This window comes from Ceratocystis lukuohia (genome assembly GCF_044167205.1).
Source record: "Ceratocystis lukuohia strain C4212 chromosome Unknown Supercontig6_pilon, whole genome shotgun sequence".
NCBI lineage: Eukaryota > Fungi > Ascomycota > Sordariomycetes > Microascales > Ceratocystidaceae > Ceratocystis > Ceratocystis lukuohia.
The window spans coordinates 2,298,463-2,319,062 of NW_027263525.1; the positions used below are offsets into that span (position 1 = coordinate 2,298,463).

General features: G+C 49.3%; 6 protein-coding genes across 6 annotated transcripts; 4 read left to right on the top strand and 2 right to left on the bottom strand.

Moving 5' to 3' along the window:
• Nucleotides 1-486: 486 nt before the first annotated feature.
• HOO65_060551 (DNA-(apurinic or apyrimidinic site) lyase 1) lies at nucleotides 487-1,963 on the top strand (the record flags this gene model as incomplete). The annotated part of the gene is made up of 2 exons (XM_071003878.1): nucleotides 487-802; nucleotides 867-1,963. 2 exons carry the CDS (start codon nucleotides 487-489, stop codon nucleotides 1,961-1,963), a joined length of 1,413 nt encoding a protein of 470 aa, XP_070857901.1.
• Nucleotides 1,964-2,577: 614 nt separating this feature from the next.
• HOO65_060552 (UPF0303 protein) lies at nucleotides 2,578-3,236 on the bottom strand (the record flags this gene model as incomplete). Its single annotated transcript, XM_071004067.1, has 2 exons — nucleotides 2,578-3,054; nucleotides 3,123-3,236. The coding sequence occupies 2 exons, from the start codon at nucleotides 3,234-3,236 to the stop codon at nucleotides 2,578-2,580; spliced, it is 591 nt and encodes a 196-aa protein (XP_070857902.1).
• A 5,193-nt stretch (nucleotides 3,237-8,429) lies between these two features.
• HOO65_060553 (putative SUN family protein C2G2.17c) lies at nucleotides 8,430-9,820 on the top strand (the record flags this gene model as incomplete). The annotated part of the gene is made up of 2 exons (XM_071003896.1): nucleotides 8,430-9,707; nucleotides 9,776-9,820. The coding sequence occupies 2 exons, from the start codon at nucleotides 8,430-8,432 to the stop codon at nucleotides 9,818-9,820; spliced, it is 1,323 nt and encodes a 440-aa protein (XP_070857903.1).
• Nucleotides 9,821-11,492: 1,672 nt separating this feature from the next.
• HOO65_060554 (IMP cyclohydrolase) lies at nucleotides 11,493-13,462 on the top strand (the record flags this gene model as incomplete). The annotated part of the gene is made up of 3 exons (XM_071003784.1): nucleotides 11,493-11,641; nucleotides 11,759-13,238; nucleotides 13,307-13,462. 3 exons carry the CDS (start codon nucleotides 11,493-11,495, stop codon nucleotides 13,460-13,462), a joined length of 1,785 nt encoding a protein of 594 aa, XP_070857904.1.
• A 1,727-nt stretch (nucleotides 13,463-15,189) lies between these two features.
• On the top strand, nucleotides 15,190-17,023 carry HOO65_060555 (Protein FMP42; the record flags this gene model as incomplete). The annotated part of the gene is made up of 2 exons (XM_071003796.1): nucleotides 15,190-15,391; nucleotides 15,570-17,023. The coding sequence occupies 2 exons, from the start codon at nucleotides 15,190-15,192 to the stop codon at nucleotides 17,021-17,023; spliced, it is 1,656 nt and encodes a 551-aa protein (XP_070857905.1).
• Nucleotides 17,024-17,344: 321 nt separating this feature from the next.
• HOO65_060556 (Histone deacetylase phd1) lies at nucleotides 17,345-18,955 on the bottom strand (the record flags this gene model as incomplete). The annotated part of the gene is made up of 1 exon (XM_071001160.1): nucleotides 17,345-18,955. One exon carries the CDS (start codon nucleotides 18,953-18,955, stop codon nucleotides 17,345-17,347), a length of 1,611 nt encoding a protein of 536 aa, XP_070857906.1.
• Nucleotides 18,956-20,600: the final 1,645 nt, after the last annotated feature.

The window sequence follows — 20,600 nt, forward strand, 5'->3', positions numbered from 1 at the left end:
TAATGTAGACGGTATAAACAACAATTATATTAGGAAATAGCGAGACTCGGGAGACTCGAGACTATTTTTCAGATTTGATGGCTAGAAAATGGAATTCAAGAAAAAGTCGAGTGCAATGAAGAGATGAAAAGAAGGATAAGCAAACGGCCATGACGTCTCACAAGCGTTATTACTAAGTAAAAATCAAGTTGGAACTTGTGCTAACAGTTTTGGCCATAGTTTATATGGCAACCTGTTAGTAATGATTAGTAATAAAGCACGTGCATTAGTCACGTGGAATCGTGTAGAGAGCTATGCTTTTTCTACGCGAAGTTAGTTTTGGTCTAAGGCGCGTTAAGAGGGCAGGAGGCAGTCCATTTTGTCACGACTGACCAAATAACAAACTTGGACAATCTTCTTGTTAGGCTCCCAATTGTATCCGCAAACATTCTTTGTCTAGATTCATAGTTTTCACTGTTATCTCAACAAGTCCCTCCACCCAGGAAAATGGCCTCTCGTAAATCAACTCGAGCCGCTACCATCAAATCTGCCAAGCGCAAGGCCGAAAGCCTTGCCGATTCCGAGATCAAGAGCGAGTCAGAGTCCGAATCGAAGCCAAATCCTCCCAAGAAGCTCAAGGCCGCACCAACACAGGTTCCAGTAAAGTCGGAGCTACTTTCTCTGCCAGTCAAATCACGCTCCAAGCCCAAGGCTCAAGCAAAGACCAAGAACACGGACGGCATGACACCCTTGATAGAGCGAACCGCCGTGTCGACATTGAAGAAGGCCATGTACATTGGCGCTCATATCAGCGCAGCCGGAGGTTAGCCCCTCAACTTTGTCTCCAAACATGTTTCGTTCTATGTCCTAATATACCTTTCTACCAGGCGTCCAAAACGCACCACCCAATGCTGTCCACATTGGCGCAAACTCATTTGCCCTCTTCCTCAAGTCGCAGCGCAAATGGAACAATCCGCCACTTGATCCTACCGCCCGCGACGGCTACATCTCCGCGACGAAGCACAGCCACTACAACTCGTGCAAACATGTCCTCCCACACGGCTCGTATCTCGTCAACCTCGCACAAACAGACAAGGCTAAGGGCGATCAGGCGTACGCCAGCTTCGTTGATGATCTAAAGCGCTGCGACCAGCTCGGCATCCTGCTGTATAATTTCCACCCTGGAAGCACGGGTGGAGAGAGCATGGATTCAGCTTGCAAGCGCATTGCAGACCGCATCAATGCTGCTCACAGGGAGACCAAGACAGTCATTCCTGTACTAGAAAACATGGCCGGTGCAGGCAACGTTGTAGGTGGGCGTTTTGAAGATCTCAAGATGATTATCGACGGCGTGGAGGACAAGAGTCGTGTAGCGGTGTGTATTGATACATGTCATGCATTTGCCGCTGGCTACGATATTCGCACAGCCGAAGCCTGCAAAAAAACGTTTGACGAATTTGACCGTGTTGTAGGCATGAAGTATCTGCGCGCATTCCACCGTAAGTTTCTAATTACACCACCGTGTGCGTCTACGCCTACATGGCTAACTAAACCATCCCTCTCATATCCAGTCAACGACAGCAAGGCGCCATTCAACTCCAACCGCGATCTGCATGCTAACATTGGCACTGGATTCATTGGACTACGAGCCTTCCACGCCATAATGAACAATGAGGCATTCTGTGACATGCCCATGATTCTCGAGACACCGATCGACTCCAAAGACGCCAACGGCAAGTCTGTTGAGAACAAGCAGATCTGGGCCGACGAAATTAAACTACTTGAGAGTTTGATCGGGGCAGATACTGAGACTGATGAGTTCAGGCAACTCGAGGAAGAGCTCCAAGCTCGTGGCGAGAGCGAGCGTGCAAAGATCCAAGACCAGGTCAACCGCAAGTCGAGCAAGGGCGGGGTGAAAAAGGCACCAGCTACGAAGACATCCCGAGGGAAGAAAAAGGCTGAGTCTGATGACGACAGTGGGTAAAGATACATCCTTCACTCATCTCCTTTCTGTTATTATTGCATCACAATGATTACGTTGTATTTTGACCAAAGGTGGGGGGGGGCTATATATATCACGCCCCCTAGTTTCATCTTATGCCACCAACCTGGAGATTTACATGACAGTTTGCATGTCCATCATAATAACAACATTGATTGCGAGGATGTCTGTTTTTTCTTCCTTTCGGGGAGAGAATAATAGATTTGGCAGCCTCCAAAAAAAAAAACATTACGCGGTCAACTTAAATTAAGGTGACGTATAGTACTTAGCGCACGGTAGCGAACAACCGTAATAAGGAGGATTCGCCGCGGGTAAATTGACGGACATTCTACAGAAAAGTAAACAAAGCAAAAGCGGCTCATTTTTGTTTTGTCGAGTATCGGCATGCCAATTGCAATGGTGTTGCCGTTGCCAGGGCGCTCAACTCGAGGCCTAGAAGATCCGATCTGTTCTCGAGCATCGCTAGGTCCCAAAGTTACTCTATTTGGTGTAATTTAAGCCACGGCAACAAGATGCACGGGGCAACCTATTCACCTATCAAGGCCGGAGCTTGGCTACATTAGGTCCTCTCCCCTCCCCCTGTTCCTTTATCCCGTTTACTCCCAATTGCTCTTGATCACATCAACAATGACGCCGTGGTCTTCGTGTTGCTGCAGCCCACTCACCACAACAACGGCAACTAGACCATCAACACCATGGACACGGATTGGGATAGCCCCTCCATGGATAGCATAATCGCTCTTTTGCGCATCACCAATGGCATATTTGGCGGCAAAAGCAGTCTCATCACCACCGAACTTGTTGCGCATGAACCACGAGCTACAGCCGAAACGCAGCACCGTGTTGCGTTTGCGGCGCACCCAGCACTCGTTGTCTGGCGTGATCCCCGGCCCTGTAACAGTTTGATAAACCACCTGCGAGCTGTTGGCAAGCGCAATGGAGATGAGTGTCGGCTGGCCGTTTTGAGCATATGGTAGGAGGCGTGCGTAAAGCAGTGTGCCTAGCTCAAAGGCATCGTCGCTAGTAAACGAGGAGAATGTGAAGGAATCTCCATCGGCCTTGAGCGCAGCCAGCTTCAGGTCGGACGCATCTAGTTAGTTGGAGGAAAATCCAGGTCCAGTCCGGTCCGAGGGCTACTTACGTCGCTGTGGGGTTTGGGAATAGGCTCCGGGGCTTGAGGGCTCTGGATTGCAGTCTGCACTTTCTCTAGGGCGGCACCGGCCTGTCTCCGGCGAGTCCATACTTTAGGGGCCATGATGTACTAGATGAAAAACAGGAAAATGGGCAGAGATTGTTGCAAGCCGGTGGGTAAAACTTCCAGAATAGACAGATGTTGGCAGCCTTGTTCTTCCAATCTGACCACAATGGCAACATACTAGCCATCTCTAGCGCCTAACCCCGCTTTTGCCTACAGCACGCTTATAAAACGGAGGGCTACACCTAACATGCCTTAGCTTACACAGCACGTCATCCTTGAAAGCCGGACAATATATTAGTCAGGACTTGCGAACACGCGTCTGACACGGAGCCGCTATAATAGTTCAGGTACAAGTTCTGACTTTAGGGTGTCATGAGTTCTCTACTATAACGTCGTTACCCAACGTGACCAACACTCTGGCTATGGATGGAAGTCTTTAGACGAGCCTACGTCATAATGTCCAAGGGCATTTTGTATCCGGGCAGCACGCATAAGAGAGCTCTCTGTTAGCGATGGTCCTAGACCCCATGGTGACTTTCTGGCGACTTGTGCTCGGGACTATCATCACCTCTGGACCTTGTTTCATCACTATCCAGCAGTCCTACATGTAAGCTCTTACAACCAAAGCTCGGGTCTCTATTGAACAGAGCGTCAGTAATGCATAAATTCAAACTGTATGCTTGGAATTGTGGCTTGTAAAGATGCCCATAATACACGCCATATGGGGACGGGAAGAAGACTCTAGAACGGCCAGGAAGCGGAGTTTTCAGTCTGTCTGTCATTCGCCCTATTTCAAAGGTCCTTCCTAACTGCTCCGCGACATGAAAGTGGACAGGTTGAAGTTGGTATATGGCCCGAGATCTAGGTCAGCCCTACCAGGGTGGCAAACAACCAAAAGCTCTTACCGCCACGTTCTATAGGTTGAGGTGGAAAGGAAGGCTTGATAAGAGGATGACCTCTTCTCTGTATCTATACTTAGGGTCATTTAAACCCTATGTTTTCTCGGCTTTATACAAAAGCCATTCTAAATCTATACATAACAGGTCTTAGTAGGCCAACTAAGACTAAGGGAGAGCCCAGAGCAATAAGAGGAACATGCGTCTGAATTGTACGTGCGTGCTCAAGTTGGAGGCTTTTGCCATTGTTTCGCCTCCATGTTTTCTCTTCTTTCTTACTTTGAACACTTTGTTTTGTTGGTCTTTTTTTCTTATTTGTGATCCTCAGAGGCCCAAGGGGAACACCGAGAAACAAGAGACCAAAAAGCCAGGTCCAGAGCCGGGCCCAGGCCTTGTTCAAGTGTGTCGAAGGTGGCTGCCAAGTCAGGGAGGGAAGAGGGCTTTCGAGCGTGGCTGGCGGGACGGGAAAGAGGAAAAAGAAGAGAGGGCACAGCTGCCAAGTCTTTTGTCGTCGGGGGATTTTGAACCTAGGCCTACTAATGCATCTCCTTCGGTGCAGATCACAGGCGGGCAGGAGGGTTGACTGAGGGGTGATGTACGTACCTACATACACGTATATAACGTGCTCAGTATGTAGTGTGCTGGTGACAGGGCTCAGGTCAGGGGGAGGCGGTTAATTGGTCAAGTGCCTGTTGCTAGGGGGCTAGGTTGTTGTCAAAAGAGGGACAAGGGAAATATTGGCCAGGGACAGAAAAGCGACGAACTAAAACGTCGGAGAGAAAGAAAATAGGGTTGTAGACACCCGTTAGGGTTTGTGATGTGATATTTTTGGGCACACTTCGATTTTGCCACTGAATGCATGCATATTCACGGCCTGTTGGTCGGCTTTTTCTCTCTTTTTTTTTTTTTTTTTTTTTCCTTTTTTCTTTGTACACTTTATCATAATCAATCATTGGCCTCAAAATCTAATTTCTTGGAGGCCAAGGGATATGGCAAAATATAGGGACAATCTGACCTCCTGTAACTTGTCCACAGGATGGAAAATGAATGGCACGAAAGGGGAGGTGAAGGGAACTCGTCAATACGGAAAAGGCCCTGGGATCTGTGATTTACGAGGTGACACAGCCACGGAATTAGAAGCCGAAGAGGGCTTGAGAAGGGGAGGCTGAAGCCCAGGCTGTTCTTATCCTGAACAAACTTGGGCCACAATATATACAGAACCACAGAGCAGAAAACCTCGTACTCGTGAACAGTCCTTCAAGCCGCTATTCCCGAAAATTAGCTCCATAGGCTCTCGTTTGCTTCTTTGCTGTATTCACTGGGGAGGCAAGCCATACTGCGTCTAGATGGATGCATGCCACACAATAAACACCATGCGTGTTTCGTATAGCGGGTGGGTTCTTCACAGTGCTGTCTAGTGCCGGGAAGATCAAGCGCATTGGCCACTACAATGATCTTGCTAGGAGAAGAAGGTTTCCGCAGCCAAATTATAGCCCAGGGCCAAGCCTACGGCTTCCCGTGTCGACTAATAGAACCAGGAGAGAAGAAAGAGGGGTCAGGAAGCTGGGGGCTGTTTTGTCGTTCACGACAACAACACCGCACGACGACTGGGCGATGTAGCAATATTGGAACCAAGAGACGGACCATCGCTGTATGGTCATCTGACTACTTGGCGTAATATTAACTTGATGGAAGCATGCTTGTAGTGCTCCCTAAGAAGTGGCCCTTTGTAGAGAGTGTGCTTTAGGGCTCCCTTGCAGAAATAGGGCAAAGGGGGTTGAGTAAAGCATGGGCTTACGGGCTCCAATGTTTATTTATTTATGCAAATAGCTTCCATTCCAGTTGGCCGTCTTAGGTGCGGCCTTGGTTTAGCGAGTATGAGCATGTGGTTGGCCATGTGTTTTGTTGTGGGTGCTTGTGCTCACTGGTACACGTGTGCGCAGAAGCTCTCCAACACCATGGCTATCGTTATCCCCGTTGTTGTGGTGTTGTTTTACAGGATCAAGACCTGAAGAAGCCGGGCCAACTGTCGGTCTGTCTATAGTTTTAATTTGTTGTCCTTTATGTACATATCTTCCAGGAGGCAAACAAGCCAGCAAGTAGCCGAGCAAAGGCCAGTTCCATTTTAGCTTAAGCCTCGAAGCGGAATACACAAAACTCAAAAACGCTGCCTGCTGGAGCAGGCGCCAGGGAAGGGCACAAACAAGGAGAACGAGAAGCTAAGATGATGGGCTTGGAGGGAGGATTAAACAGGACGAGGATGGGGAGTTGGAAGAAGTCGAAAGATGGTCTGAGTAGCAGGAGATAGACAGCAGAAAGGCAAGAGGCAGATCAGTCAGTGGGTTGATGACATTGAGACCTGAAGTGACAAGAATGACAGCATGCACGACAAAATAGACACAAATAACAGCAAACAACTAAAGAAGCAAAGGGGAAATAAGGCCTCTGCCACCAACGCCGGATGCCATGCCACCACACCGTTTATTCCTTAGCTTATGGTTCTTTTTCTGGAAGAGAGAAGCAATGCAAACAAAACATGAGAAAAGAGGCAAAAGCAGGGCAATTTCATAAAAAATTGCAAGTCTCTTAGTATGAGGGAGGAAAGAGAGGAGAAGGAGTGAAGGGGGGAGTGGATTCACGGGCGTGTATGTATGGCCAAAGGGGGGCAGCTTAGACTGGACGTGATTGCCGCCAAGAGTCAAAGCCGCCCTTTCTTGCGGGCTTGATATTGTGCCATTTGGGTCATTTGGGTGGCTCTAATTGTAAATAGTTCCCATGTAATTATTTGCTGAGGTGTCTTTGATTATGCTGTCACGGAGATAGAGGGTATTTGTTTATTTTTCGTACCAAGTTTGAGAAAAAAAAAAACTTATTTTTTATTTTTATTTTTATTTTTTTTATTTTCTGCGAATCATGGCCTCCCACTTACACTCTCCTGCATCGCCTCATGTGATTGGCCAGAAGCCACATTGTCCCGCTTTTCGCTCTTTCCAAAGGAAAGAAAGGGGCCGCCTGTAAAAACTGGGTCTCCGGTGAATTATTTTGAGCTCATTCTATCCAATCAGCGACAGGGCTTGCTTTTTGGGTGGGCTGCAAGGTACCTGAGCCAGAAAAAAAAAAAAAAAAAAAAAAAAGACTCGATAAATTAGTAACTTAATTGATCTCGTCATTTTTTCTTTTACTTCATCTTTTCCTTCTCTTTTCTTCCTTTCAACTTTGTTGTTCTGTACCTGAATTTAGGCTCTCTCTAGCGGGTTAACTGCCCCAAAAAGAGGTCAAAAGGGCCCTGGCTGACTTAGTGGCTAAGCTATACCGCCCTTGGGATAGGCAAATTTCGCCCTTCCCATAACCCGAAACCAATACTCATGAAAGAAACTCATTGTAGCGTAGCGCTGTCACTAACCTCGCAAGCACTCTCTTAGTGCCAATGTCTTGTAATTTCAGCCAGATCCTACTAATATGCCCTGGCTAAGTCCCTCGTTGGCTGGCCCTACACCACTCCAGAACAAACTCATACATGCCATCTTTCTCACAGCGAGGCTAGCTATACGTTCACACCCCAAAAGTCTAGAAACACCCGCAAACACCCTTGTCCTGTCGTCTCCTATAGCCTTCATAATATTCCCCTGGCTCTTCCTGGGCCAAGGCCTCGCTCGCCCAGATCCCATTAAACGCCATGCATCCACCTTGTATCTTTCCTTTTTTCTTTTTCTTTTTTCTTCTTCTCTTTCTCCCCTTCTTTTTTCTTGCTTTCCTTCTTTTCTTTGCCCATCCAAGCTTGATTTCTATATCCAACTGAGAAAGTCTCACGACTTCTCTACCACACTCTTTTGCTATCACGCGTGTATCTGAGATTTATACTTGGAAAGCTTTCCTCCTTGCCTGCCTCTCACTCCTTCTCCCCTGTTGTAAAACATTCTTTTATCTCTTCAGCAATACAGTCCTTTTCCCTGATTGTGAGTTCCTTTTCTCTCTCGTCTAACTTGCTTCCTTGTTGTGACCCACCGGGCTGGCTGCCCAGCCTGTGGCCGGGCTCGCTGTCTAGTGCTGCAAGCCGGCCCCTCTCCCCTACATGTATGCTTCCTTCTTGATGTACTGTGAAATATCCTGGACCGCAGGAAGTAGGAAAAGACTGATGGGTCAAAATCTCAGCTCTCTTATTTCCTGTCAGGCTCTCATATACAGGAACAGGCCACTCTCTTCTCTTTCCTATTTTCTTCTGCATCTCGTCCTTTATCCTCTCTGACCTTTTATAGGCTTGCTGACAAGAACGCGCGCTGCCTGTGCCGATACAACTCACTCTAGATTGTGATCCCCCCACACACTCTCTCTTTCTCCGTCCCTCTCTCTCGAAATGAAGCACGCCGTTATCCTATCCCTCGTGGCCTCCGTGGCTGAGGCCGCTTCCCACGGCCATCGCCACATGCACAAGCGCGGTTCTCTGGTCGAACGTGACGGTAGTGTCGTCTGGGTCCCTGGCCCTACACGTGTCGTCTATGTCATGGGCGAAGAGACCATCCCTCCCGATGTCGCCATTAAGGGTATTGATAACAATGACTACTATGTCAAAGGCGAATCGGTGCCTACCTTCGTCCCGCCCCCGCCTCCGTCTTCGACACCCACGCCCGCACCCGCACCCGCTTCAACCTCCTCATCTACTGGTGCTGTTTTCATCGAGGCTTACACTAAGGAAACTTCAACTACTACCACGTCGACTGTTCACACCACGCTGTCTACTTCCACTAGTGCTGCGCCTTCCAAGGCTTCCAGTGCCAAGGCTGCTCCTTCTTCCAATAGTGGCTCATACTCGAGTGGCACTGGCGTAGACTCCAAGTTCCCAAGTGGCGAGATTAAATGCTCCAATTTCCCTAGCGAATATGGCGCTATTCCCATCGACTTCCTTGGCCTTGACGGTTGGACTGGTGTCCAGAGAGTCCCTGAATACTCTCCCTCCGACTCGTCTATTAGTAAAATTGATACTGCCATCAGTGGCGAGGGGTGCACGCCAAACTCCTTCTGCTCGTACGCTTGCCCGCTAGGATATGAAAAAGTTCAATGGCCTAGCGCCCAGGGTGCAACTAAACAGTCTATTGGTGGTTTATACTGCAACAAGGATGGATTACTAGAGCTCTCCCGTGATGGGTACGACACACTATGCGGTCGCGGCGCCGGTGGTGTGTACATTCAGAACGATCTTGATGAGGTAGTCTCTACTTGCCGTACCGACTACCCCGGTACCGAGTCTATGACTATTCCTGCCATTGCCAACCCTGGTGCCAAGATTGAACTGACAAACACCAATAGCCCTACCTACTACATCTGGGACGGCAAGCTAACTACTGCCCAGTACTATGTTAACTTGAAGGGTTACGGTCAGACGGATGCTTGCCTCTGGAACTCCCCCAAGGACAAGGGCATTTCTGATTATCTCCAGCAAACTAAAAGTGCCGGTAACTGGGCCCCTGTTAACGTTGGTGTTGGCAAGGCCGAAACGGGCATCACTTTCATCAGTATTTTCCCCAATACTCCTACTACTACTTCCAAGCTTGACTTCAACATCGAAATCATTGGAGATGCCGAGGGCGATTGCAAGCTGGAGAATGGTGTTTATTCAAAGGCGAATGGCTGCACTGTAAGTTTCTCATGTCTCTATGCCTCATTAAATTGTATTTGACTTTGCTAACTTTTGCGAACCATCAGGCCTCTCTTAAGGAAGGTGGTACGGCTATCATCCGCTTTTACTAAGTTGAAGGGGGGGGCATTGCCCGTGATAATTCCGAGATGGAGTTGGCGCAGCTTAGATTCGACCATATTTCATTCTCTGTTTTACCTATATGAGCTCCCTTGACTTTGTCCTTTCACCGCCCTGAGAAATTTCTCCATCTCCTGATCGAACACGCCTTTTCTGGTGGTCAATGACAAACATGCACTTGAAGGATGCTGTGTTTCTCCTTGTTTCAACAGCGTATACCTCTGGGTTCACACCTTTTGCTCCCTTTTGCTATTTTTTTTAACTCTTTTTTTTTTTTTTTTGTTATCTCTTTCAAGTTTCTTGATGTCATATGACTCTGAATCTATTTGCACAAAGTGTCCTTGTTTTTTCTTCTTACTTCTTTCTATCTTCCCTCGTCTCTGATCCTGTCAACTTCTCTTGGTCGCTCTGCTTCGATACTTGTTGGAAATTTCGTGGTTTATATTCTGCCTGCATATATATATTTTCGGAATATGATGTCGTTTACAAATCTAGTCCTTGCGCTGTGAAGGCAAAAAGGAGGAAGTGCTCGTCTCTTTACCACGTATGGCCTGAATTCTTCGCATCTTTGTCAGAGTTCAACAAGGACAGAGGGACCAGCGAGGGTGGTGGCTTGATTGCTAGTATTGGTATCCATGGGATCGCCCGGGCTGCTGTATGTGTCGTCTTGTCGTTTTATTATATTGTCTTATTTTCTTTTGTTACACCAGTGCACTAGGAGTTGTTTTTGATTATTTTCTTGTATTGAAAGTTCCTTTGTTACCTCTATGGCTCTATGCATGGTGCATGTGATTGTAATACATTGCGGATTTCAGTTGAATTTGTATATGATGGGAGGGTCTGAACCACGAGTGATTTTGTACACTGCTTGCAATATCTGGTATGCATTCTGGGGTGTTTGTGCGAGGCCATTTAAGATGTTGTCGTCGCTGTTGTCCTTGTGTAATGCGAGCAACGCCACTTTTGAAGCCCCTTCAAGGCAGTTGCCAAGTCTGGACAAGCAAAGGAAAAAGTTTGGATGATCTCAAAACGCGCCTTCCTTTTATACATACACGTCGATGATGATTGGCTTGACCTCGACGCACTAGGAGACTTTTCTTGAAGGCCCCGATTTTTTGTTTTTGGTATTGAAGGAACTAATTAAGAAGTGGCCGATTCCGGAAAGAGTCTAGGGACTGCACTTTTTTCCTGCGAGATGTAGATGAAGAATGGAGGCACGCACGCACAAAAGGCAATGAAGTGAAGATGGCGTTCGTAGAGTAAAACATAAATGACGTTGACCGGATCTCTATCCTGCTGTGGCGCGCAATGAAAATTTCCCAGAGGTTCGAGACCTACGTAGGTCTTTCTCTTCCTTCACTACCGAGGCGATAGATGCCCGCGTTTCAACAATTGAATTTTTAACCCCACCTTCCCTTTTCTCAAGCCTAGATCGAGGTCAGCAAAGTAACTGCTCTAACTCATCTGACCCGGTACATTGATACAAAGCTCCCCTCTTTTTTCAATTGCGTCAACTTTGTGTCCCTCTTTTTTTTTCCTCATCATTTTCTCCTTCTCTTTTTTCAGCTTCAATCGTCCTCCTTTGCCTCGGAAGTTCTACAAAGAAATTATTTAAATTTCTTTTCAAATTTTGCGTATTACCCGCGCTCTTTTGCTCTGTTTAAAATGGCTGATTCTCGTCCCATTGCCATCCTGTCGGTGTACGACAAGACTGGCCTGTTGGATCTAGCTAAAGGTCTCGCTGCCAACAATGTCCGCATCCTGGCTTCAGGCGGTACGGCCAAGATGGTACGCGATGCTGGCATCGCTGTTGAGTGAGTATTTCGGGCTGTTGGTGCGATAGCGTTGCTTTTTGAGTCTTTCCTATTGTGTTTAATGCTCTCGTTGCGCCTTGTACTGCATACTAACTCACGCCCTCTGCCTCTAATTAGGGACGTTTCTGCCATTACCAAGGCCCCCGAGATGCTTGGTGGCCGTGTCAAGACCCTTCATCCCGCTGTCCACGGCGGCATTCTTGCCCGCAACATCCCCTCAGACGAAAAGGATCTAGCTGAGCAGAACATTAGCAAGGTTGATTTTGTGGTGTGCAACCTGTACCCCTTCAAGGAGACTATTGCTAAGCCTGATGTCACCATCCCTCAGGCTGTTGAGGAGGTTGACATTGGTGGCGTGACTCTGCTGCGAGCTGCTGCCAAGAACCACGCTCGTGTCACTATCCTAAGCGACCCGAAGGACTATGTCGGATTCCTCAAGGAGCTTGCATCGGGCTCTATCTCGCAGGAGTCGCGCAACCGCTACGCCCTCAAGGCTTTCGAGTCGACGGCTGACTACGACACTGCAATTTCGGCCTACTTCCGCCAGCAGTACGCTGATGGCGCCTCGCACATGACTCTGCGCTATGGTGCCAACCCGCACCAGAAGCCCGCGTCAGCCTTTACCAAGGGCCGTGATATCCCTTACAAAGTACTCAGCGGCTCTCCTGGATATATCAACCTGCTGGATGCGCTCAACGCCTGGCCCCTGGTTAAGGAATTGAAGAAGGCGCTGGGCAAGCCTGCTGCTGCCAGTTTCAAGCATGTGTCGCCTGCTGGTGCTGCTATTGGCCTTCCGTTGACTGCCGAGGAGAAGAAGGTGTACTTTGTTGAGGATATTGAAGGCATTGACGAGTCGGGTCTGGCTCAGGCCTATGCTCGCGCCCGTGGTGCCGACCGCATGAGCAGCTTTGGCGACATGATTGCGCTGTCAGAAGTGGTTGACATGCCCACTGCCAAGATCATTTCCAAGGAGGTGTCTGACGGAGTGATTGCACCTGGCTACGAGGCTGGTGCGCTGGAGATTCTCCAGAAGAAGAAGGGCGGGCGCTACTTGGTGCTGCAAATTGACGAGGCGTACGAGCCTGAGCCGCAGGAAGTGCGCACTGTGTATGGCATCAACCTGACGCAAGGCCGCAACGATGTGGTGATCTCACCGGCGTCATTTTCCAACATTTTGATTCCCAAGTCGGGGGCGTCTCTGTCGGAGGAGGCGCTGCGCGACCTGACAATCGCTACGATTGCCATCAAGTACACACAGAGCAACTCCGTCTGCTACGCGACGCGCGGCCAGGTGGTTGGTCTGGGTGCTGGCCAGCAGTCACGTATCCATTGCACGCGGCTGGCGGGTGACAAGGCGGACAACTGGTGGCTGCGGTTCCACCCGCGCGTGTTGGGCATCAAGTGGAAAAAGGGCACCAAGCGGCCGGACAAGTCAAATGCTATTGACCTGCTGGTCAGCGGCGAGCTGCCCCAAGGCGGACCGGAGCGCGAGAGTTTCGAGGGCGTGTTTGAAGAAGTCCCGCCGGCGTTTACGGAGGCAGAGCGCGAGGAATGGCTGGCCAAGCTGACGGAAGTGGCGGTGTCGAGCGATGCCTTTGTGAGTTTTTGCCTTTGCCATTCGAGTGAACAAGACGCGGAGGGTGTGTTTGCTAACCTGGATTTTAGTTCCCCTTTACCGACAACGTGTACCGTGCGGCGCGGAGCGGAGTCAAGTACATTGCTGCTCCGACGGGCAGCCAGAACGATGAGCTGGTCTTTGCGACGGCTGAGACTCTGGGCGTGACATTTGTGCACCAGGGCACCCGGCTGTTCCACCACTAGAGAGGAGCCGATGAAAAGGAGGGGGAATGCATGACTTGGGATTTTTGGTATATTCGGGAAGGAAAAGATTGGGATGGAACTGGGTTGGATTTCAACATGCACCAATACTAGAATGACACTTTGGTTCACAGAGGGGCAGAGTCTCGAGAAGCCTTGAGAGACGAACGCCCGGGCCAGTGTATAAAGAAACAAGAAAATAATGAACCGGATCAACTCAGCACGAAGGACAACATGGCGAGGCGAGGGAGGGAGTGTAGATAAATGAAGAGTGACGAGTAGAAGCGGCGAGATGACTTGGAGACAGCGAACGAAGAGGAAAGACAAGTGAGGTGACTAGGAAGCAGACGGAGGCAGCCGCAATGTCTCGGCCGGAGCAGATGGCACCAGGAGGAGACAAACGCTCAGTAGTGGGAGGAGGAGATTTTTAAGCGAAAGGAAGTGAAAAAGATGAAAAAGACAAGAGGGAAAAGGAAAGTCTGAGCAAAGGGTGTAATTTGGCACTGGGTCTTTTTCTCTTCGTTGGTGCCCTTTTTTATTTTTATTTTATTTCATTTTTTTCCCTCTCTCCATCCCAGCTTCCTTGCAGCCGGCGGATTAAGACGGAGATACTTGTGTCTTTTTTTTCTCGGTGAGCGGCTTCTCCTCGCATATTGTTCGGTATGCTTCGGTGTGCCTTGTCGGCTGGTGGCGGCCGATGAAAAAGTGGAGAGCGGGACTCGACGTGGGGACAGTATCAACAGCACAGTGCGCGCGACATGCACTGTATTCTGGTCTGTGGAGAGGCGGCGGCTGCTGTTTTCACAGATGACTGTCTTTTCAAAATTTATGCTTTTTTATTTTTCATTTTTTTCTTCGAGGGCTGTCTCTGTCTGCATGTACAGTTCCCCACGCACGTGCATGTCGCTCATCTGGCCTGTATGTCTTCTGGCCATCTGGTTCTGGGCTTTGACAAGGTTGTAGTTGATGGTTGGAGATGTTGCAGCTTTCTTGGAGAAGGCCATAGCTTCTTTTCCTTTTTGGCTTTGGCTTTGTTGGAGAAGAGCTGAAAAAAAAAAGAAGAGCGGCAAGGTCTACGGAATCTATCTAGTATGTCCGTTACGATGGCTGCATTAAATAACCAGCAGTCTTCCCGCTGTTTCCTGTTTTTCTTCTATACGACACCTTTAGTCTCTGTGATTCCTGCTTGTCCATTAACCTCTATTGACTTGACGCACCTTGTCTCTTAGTCTTATGTACAGCTCCCTTGACTGTCTTGCTTTCCCGTCTCATCCTCCTCTCCGTCTTCATCTCCTCTTTGCCCGAAGGCCGGAGAAAGCGCTGGCCTGAGTCCTTGGATACTACGCCATTCGATACACTCCAATCTGTTTGCTCCTTCTCTTCGTCTTTTCTTTCTTTTGCTCGCCGGCTCTCCATCTTGTTCTTGCTTCCTCGCCTCGCCTCGCCCCACGCTGACCTAATCCGGACGTCTGTATTTTTCTTTCTCTTTTTCTGTTTTTCTCTTCTTCCTTTTTCCTTCCTTCTCTAGCTCTTAGTCTTTTCCGCTTTCCGCGCTCCTTGCACCTGTATATATATCTAGCCGAGATCCTCTTCTTCTTTTCCTCGTCTGCTCTCTCCCGGCCGACTGCTCATTGTAGCCTCTTTCTATCTTATCTAGTCAAGTATAGCCCTATCTTTCCCTCTCTGCTTCCTATACTTAGGCCTACCCCCCCTACAACACCAGTATCATCATGCAGCGCGTCTCTTCCCTCGAGACCTTTGCAGCCGTCGCGCCGGTCGCAGGCCGGTCCTCTCGACGGAGCTCCATAGCCTCTACGCGATCGCGCAAGCTCAACTTCAATCCAATGCCCGAGTCGTGGGATGGGGTCGTCAGTAAACAGACTAACATTCAGGCCGTTGGAGCCTTCGAAGTTCCCAGATGGAAGCGCATTCGTGAGTTCCTACTAGAGCCCCCCCCCCTTCGCTTCTTACTCCAACTCCCCCAGTCCCACCCAAGCTCACCTGACCTTCACACCCTGGTTTCTTTGACTAACCATAATACCCACCCTCTTTCTTCTCCTCCCACCTCCAACAGTCCAAATCTTCGTCACTGTCTGCTACTGTCTTGTAGCCGCTGGCGTCGTCTTTGGCTATGCTGCCCTCAAGCCCGTTCTCAAGCAGGAGGGCGCCTACCGTGCCCAATGTTCCACCGATGGCGCCTCCTACAATGAAATCGACACCTGCGTTGAGATGCACCTGAACCTCATGTTCACAGTTGCAGCTGTCAGTACCAATGTAGTTGCCCTGCCCCTCGGCGCCATTCTCGACCGCTACGGCCCACGCATTTGTGGCATCACCGGCGCCTTCTTCCTTGCCACCGGCTCCTTTATCCTGGCCCATGCTGAGTCTGTTCCCTTTGACGGCTACCTCTTTGGTTATATGGCCCTTGCTCTTGGCGGGCCTTTTACCTATATTTCCGCCTTCCAGCTCAGCAACGCCTTCCCGCGCCATTCCGGCCTCGTTCTGGCCCTCCTGACGGGCGCCTTTGATGCTAGTTCAGCCCTCTTCCTTGGCTACCGTATCGTCTATGAGCGCAGCGGTGGCGCCTTTGGCCACTCGCGTTTCTTCACCTACTACTTGATCGTCCCTGTCATCATTGTACTGCTGCAGATTTTCCTGCTGCCCGAGCAGAGCTACAAAACCGTTGGCGAGCTGGTCGAGGTTGCTGAGGAGGCCGAGGCCGAGGCTGATCATGTGCCTGTTTTTGAAGACCAGATTGACGAACACACCGCTTTGCTACGCGATGAGGAGCGGGTGCGCTGCCAGAGCGTCGTTGCCGATATCGAGGAGCTTTTGGGCGACCCCAAGGCTGGTCGCCAGGCACGGCGCGAGGAGCGCAAGAACGAGATTTCAGGCGTATGGGGTGTCATGCATACCAATTCGGCCCTCGAGCAAATTTCCTCGCTGTGGTTTATCCTTATCTGCGCCTTCACCGTCATTCAAATGACGCGCATCAACTTCTTTGTCGCCACCATCCGTCCGCAATACGAGGCCATCTTTGCCGATCATGATGCCGCCGTTGCCATTAACCAGTTTTTCGACATGGCCCTTCCACTGGGCGGTATCATGTCCATTCCTTTCATTGGCCTTTTCCTCGACAACTTCTCCACTGTTGCTGTGCTGACGACTCTTGTCATCGTAGCCGTCTCCATCGGCCTACTGGGCCTGCTTGCTTCACCCCCCGCAGCTTACCTAGGTGTGTGTCTTTTTGTGCTGTACCGCCCCTTCTACTACACTGCTGTTAGCGACTATGCTGCCAAGGTCTTTGGCTTCCGCACCTTTGGCACTGTCTACGGTACCATCATCTGCCTAGCTGGATTGTTCAATTTTAGCCAGTCTGGCCTTGACTATCTGTTCCACAACACTTTTCATGGTAACCCCATTCCTGTTAATATCATGTTGCTTTCCATTGGCGCCGTGCTGGGAATTGCTCTGGTAACCTTTGTGGCCGTAAACGCCCGCAGAATTAAGCGCCAGCTGCTGGAAGACGAAGTCACGGCTGCTGTGTACCAGAGCAGTGAGTAAGCGTGCAAAAGATGAGGGGGGGGGGGAAAAAAAAGGAGAGAGACCATACAACATACAGTAGGTAGGTGACTCTATGGCTTTGTAGATATTTCTAGGAATTAGTGATTATGTAGCATGTTTTCCTTTTTTTACTTTTTTTTTTGACATGACCGAATTCATTTGCACTTTATTTTTTACTTGGCTCTAGGGCTTGACCTTGCTTACTTATATGTGAAGGAAAGAAGACAGAGGACCAACTAATGGCCTAGCTCGTCCTCCTATAATACACGCCTCTCTACACCCTCCTTTCTAACCGCGATATCACATCACTGTATTTCCCCCCTATACCAGCTCCATCGGCGTGCCTACCGACCGCTCCTTGCGCTTCCGAATGCGGTCATCCTTCTCTGCACCCTCTTCTGACATGGCCGCATCAACCTCGTCGCGCATGGCATCTGTGCCAGGCGGAATTTCGCGGAATTGTACGCTGGGAGCGGCCTGAACAAAGCGTAGCTGCTCTGTAATATGGGCGACAATCTCGGCCAACTTTTTCTGTGTATTCTTGTTCTGCCGCGGTTCGCCGAGAATCTGTTCGATGGTAGGGAACAGCGTGTCCTGGCGAAACTCGTTGCGCCACGGCGTGTGCATAGGTAATGTGGCGTTTTCCTTGATCTTGTCATTGTAGCCAATTGCCACCGACGTCTCGTATGCCCATGCACGCGCTACATTTCGAGGCGTGTAGCCGCCACCGCCAAACATTATGACTGGCACACCTAGGGTTTTGACATACTCGGCGCATGCCCCATGGCCCTGAACCTGGAGGTTGAAGCGACCCAGCCGGTCGCCGGCAAGCGAGTCGGCACCACACTGCAGCGCGATCGCGCTGGGCCGGAACTTCTGCACAATGGTGCCAATAACCGTCTGAAACAGTTGCTTGTATTGCTCGTCTGTGATGCCGTCTAGAAGCGGCACGTTAACAGCGTGGTGGGCACCAGGGTTGTGCTCGCTCTTAGGACCGTTGTCTTCTAGTGCGCCAGTCCCAGGGAAAAAGTTGTTGGGGTCCCATTTATGGAACGAGCACGTCATTACACGATCGCTACTCCAAAAGGCCTCCTCAACTCCGTCACCATGATGCACGTCAATGTCAATATAAAGAACACGTGGGTAGTAGCGCAGTAGTTGCAGAATCGACAAGACGATGTCGTTGATGTAGCAGAACCCTGATGCCTCATTCTTCTTGGCATGATGCAGGCCGCCGCCCCAGGCAATTGCGATGTCACTCTGGCCGTTACAAATCTTACGAGCGGCGTCTATCGAGCCACCGGCTGACATAGAGGCATAGTCGTACAACCCCTCAAAAATTGGACAATCGCTACCGCCTAAACTAAACTTGATGTCTTCAGTGCTGTCGTAGTCCCGTGGCGTTGGCTCTGATTGTACGGTGCCCAGAAAATCGAGGTACTCTGATGAATGGAACTCGTTGAGCTCCTCGTAGGTAGCGGCGCGTGAAAGATAGTTGTCCATGGCAAACATCATTCCGTATGATGAAATAAGACTTTTGGACAACGTCAAGCGCCATGGCTTCATGGGGTGCGTCTGGCCGAAATGGTGTTTCTCCATCTCCGGGTTGCAGTGGAACGAGACAGTGTAGCCATTCGGCCGCTCAATGCCCATATCTAATGCTTGTTTTTCGCACTGTGAGTAGTACTTTTCGTAGGCTTCTATGCCATGCTGCTCCAAAGGCAAAGCGTGTTCATCTATTATCGAGTAGTCATCACCCTTGTCGGAAATGTGCGGTAGATAGTTGGGCTTGGGTGTGCGAAATTTGAACTCAAATGGAGCGTTGATAGCCGCGCTGCAGGGCTCATCTGCTGGAGCCGGAGTTGAGGCTGACGTCGATTCCGACGCAGCGGCAGCTGCCATCCCGGCTCTTCCAGGAAGCTGATAGTCCATAGCGGGATTAAGGGCAGGATGAATAATGGGTCAAGCGGAGGTTAGAGTGGGTGAGACTGAGACCACCGGGTGAGTGTCACTTAAATAGTAATAGATATAGTTCTGAACAAGCACTGGATATGGAGCCCTGGGTATCAAGCAAAAGAAAAGAGGGGGAGGAGGAAAATAATATCGTTAAATTAGGTCTGAATGTGCATGGTGAAGCAAAAGTCACTGGCATTATGTAGGCGTCGTCAAGTCTGTTGGGTCATTCATTGGTGAGGTTGATAGACTTGGACGGTAGCCCAGCTGCCATCAGCTGCCAATTTCGGCACCTGCGCCCCACATACAAGGCTGTCAGCCAGCCTGATAGAAGTATCTATCACCTCAGCTTCAAGAACACAGGAAAATAAAGGAAACTACTGCATCACCAAAAGACACGTGCCTTCCACACCAATACCAGGAAAAAAAACTATTCATTTTTCTTTCTTCTTAGAAATTATTTTGTGCCCTAAAACATCACACAATCCCCGTCATTGTCCCTGTCATCTTTGCTCCTTGTTTGCTGTCTGACTTTCCAACCACTAATCGCCTTTGGACCTTTTCAAATTCCCCCAAAGCGAAGCCTAATCTCGTTTTACTGTAATCGTGCCGCAAACCCTCTCGGAACAACTCCCGTTGCCCGGTAATCGCCCGCCCCTTTGTTACATCTTCCTCCTCCTACACAGAGACAAGGTGGACCTGATCTGACCTGGCCTGACTAGACTGTGCTGTGGCCTTGTATTCACATCTAGACTGCTAGCACAGGCGCAACAACAGAGGCTGCTGCCTTATTCTCCCTTCTCGGCAATTCAGGTCAAGGTACTGGGCCCGGTCTGCCTCCCTCCAAGTCGGCAGCGCTGGATTATAACGGAGCGAGCGGATGATCTGCGGCTCACGGTTGGTTGGTTTATAAATCCCCCAAAATTTAACTGTGAAGAGGTGAGCTCATCCGTGGGTTTCGATCGATTTCTGCAAGTTTTTTGCCTTTGCTTTTTTTCTTTCTTTAATTCTTTCCTGCCTCCCTTGTTGAAGGGGCCCCATTCCTTTCGCTCTTGGTCCAAGTTCAACAGCCCGTCCTCTGCTTGTTCTCTTGTTCTACCTACTACCAGTTTCATCATCTATTACTTTCTTTCCCTCTTTCATTTCGGGTTGAATTTCTTTTTTCTCTGAGGTCTCTTGATTTGTTGTTTATCTGCTATAAGGCTCAAGAAAACAGCGGTAAAATAGCAAGTCTTTGCGCATCAGACAAAAAAAATCACTGTGCCTTTCTCCTAAGATCCAGAAGACGAGAGAGAAACACACATTGTGTCGCATCTTGATTGCTTCTTGCACTGTACTGTTCCATCATAAACACAAATATCGGCACGGGAGAAAAGAAGAAAGAAAAAGAAAGAAAGAAAGAGAAAGAAAAAAAAAAAAAAAAAAAAAAAGGAAAAAGAAAACCCACCCCTTTGACTAAATATCGCCTGCAGATCTTGTTGCAACTCTCCTTTTTTTATTTTCTCCTTCTACTATTGTTTCGTTCTCTAATTTTTGTCCTACTCCTTCTCTTGTCACCTGTCTCATCCTCGCTTTTGCTTTTTGCCTTTGCGTCTCTGCTTCACCTTTCTTCTCAGTCTTTGTC